The 1871-nt window shown below is 46.6% G+C and overlaps 1 protein-coding gene across 1 annotated transcript; it reads left to right on the forward strand.

Annotated features, from left to right (window-relative positions):
* Positions 1–251: 251 nt before the first annotated feature.
* Positions 252–1871, forward strand: c7h11orf96 (chromosome 7 C11orf96 homolog). Its single transcript, XM_042496543.2, has one exon. The coding sequence runs from the start codon at positions 661–663 to the stop codon at positions 1039–1041; it is 381 nt and encodes a 126-aa protein (XP_042352477.1). The 5' UTR covers positions 252–660; the 3' UTR covers positions 1042–1871.

Genomic DNA, 1871 nt, shown 5'->3' on the forward strand with positions numbered 1-1871 from the left:
ATCTGTCTCTAAATCTCTCTCACCCATATAAATTCGTCAAAGCCCTCTCAATCAAGCATACACACATATATTCTCTCCTCATGTGTTTATTTTGGTGGGGTGACTCTGACTGGCTGACTACTGTGAAGGCCGGAACCGTGACAGAGCGGGAAGGAGGGGAGAGGGAGGGACCTGGCAAACACGGGGAGCAGGGAGTGAGGGAGAGAGAGAGACACTGAGTGGGTAGTGAGATACTATAAAAGAGAGTGCCGGAGCTGTCGCTGGCATTAACCTCAGCAGACAGAGACTCACACACACAAAACGAGACCCAGACAGAGAGGAAAGGGAGAGCAGAGTTGAAACAGAAGCACTCACATCGAGGAGTGAAGGACAGAGGCTGACCAGAGCAGCTCAAGAGCAGTTATTCCTTTAAGACTGTTCATCGTCAGTGTGACTCAACTTGGAGATTTGAGGAGTGTTTGGCTTGACTTTGGACAAACTCTTGCTTTGCGGCTTCTGAGACAAAGACTTCTTCAAACCGGACAAAGCACCAGAGAGAGTAAGGAAAGGGAAGTTTGAGACGTGCACAGACAGTCAGCTGTCATCTTCCAGCTGTGCCCATACTTGGTGGTGCATTATATTTCAACTAATTCCGTACCAATTTGGGCCTCTGTTCTACTAATGGCTGCTGTGCGTCAGATGGTTATGGAGGCCTCTGGCTTCCACGTCCTGCCGGCCCACCTTATGGCCTCAGCCATGGAGGAGTTCCCCCAGCAGCTGCCTGTCCCCAAGTGCCCAGCAAGGGGCAAAAGCCGTTCCCGTCGCCCTCGTGAGGCTCGCTTCAAAACACAGCCCGTTACATTTGCTGAGATTGCAGAAGTAGAAGAGGAGGGGTCCTCACCACTTGAGGAGGAGAGGGCACGCCGTTCCTTCCTGCAGTCCCTGGAGAACCTGCGGCGGAGCACACAGACCCTCCACTGCCCACCGGCTGCCCACCACAGCTGCACCCCAACACCCACACAGGCCAGCCTGGACTCCAGTGACTCCGACTCCACTCAGTGAGGGGTGCTCTTCTCCTGGCACCCATGTTCCTTGCTTCGCCTTGACGCCGCTTTGAATGGAGGCCAACTGAACTGAACCAAACTGGCCTGTCTGCCAGCCTGCCTGTGTGTGTAAGCTGCTGCTGAAAGTCTGCATTTAATATATACTAACATATCAACATACAGTGTATAGCTCGAAGGTGCACATCCGTAAAGATCTCTACCAGTGCCACAAACTGGTTATACTGCTGTATAGATATGATGAGTGTGAAAGTAGCAGATGACGCTGTGTTGAACACACCACTCTTCAGATGTATTCCTTTTCTACTGTAGATGTTTATGAGGAAAACTTGAATGATGTAAGTTGGTTGATATTTTTCCATTTTAAAGTTGTATGGGTATTTTCGTTTCAATCCAGATTTTTCTACTTGACCAGTCATCATATAAAGGACTGTTAAGTTAGTATTGTGACTTACCACACTGTAAATAATTTGACGTAGCAATGTGCGGAGCGTCAGCAGTGACTTGGCCGTCACTGAAGCAACAGAGTACCGTTGCAAAGCTTTGTCAGGAGTTCAGTCTCTTGTTTTCCAGCTTCACAGTGGATGAAATCTCTGCTCTTGCTTTGATTCCTGAGCAAAAGAAAATGCCTTTCTATATGTCTTTATTTATTCTCTTATTTTGTTCATAACCAAGTGGAGTTGTAGATGTGATATTTTATTGCTCTTTCTGACTTCTAAAGTCACCTTGACTTTCAAAGAAAATCATAACCTTTATACTTTATATTTGTTTTACTTTATACATATATGTTACAATGTTTGTTATATGTACTTTAATAAATATTTTCAAGTA

This window comes from Plectropomus leopardus, chromosome 7 (assembly GCF_026936395.1).
Source record: "Plectropomus leopardus strain MGB_pleo_1.0 chromosome 7, ASM2693639v1, whole genome shotgun sequence".
NCBI classification, from domain to species: Eukaryota; Metazoa; Chordata; class Actinopteri; order Perciformes; family Serranidae; genus Plectropomus; species Plectropomus leopardus.

Bases quoted from the DNA above. Each gene is read 5' to 3' on its own strand.
- c7h11orf96 (XM_042496543.2), top strand. From the start codon at position 661: ATGGCTGCTGTGCGTCAGATGGTTATGGAGGCCTCTGGCTTCCACGTC.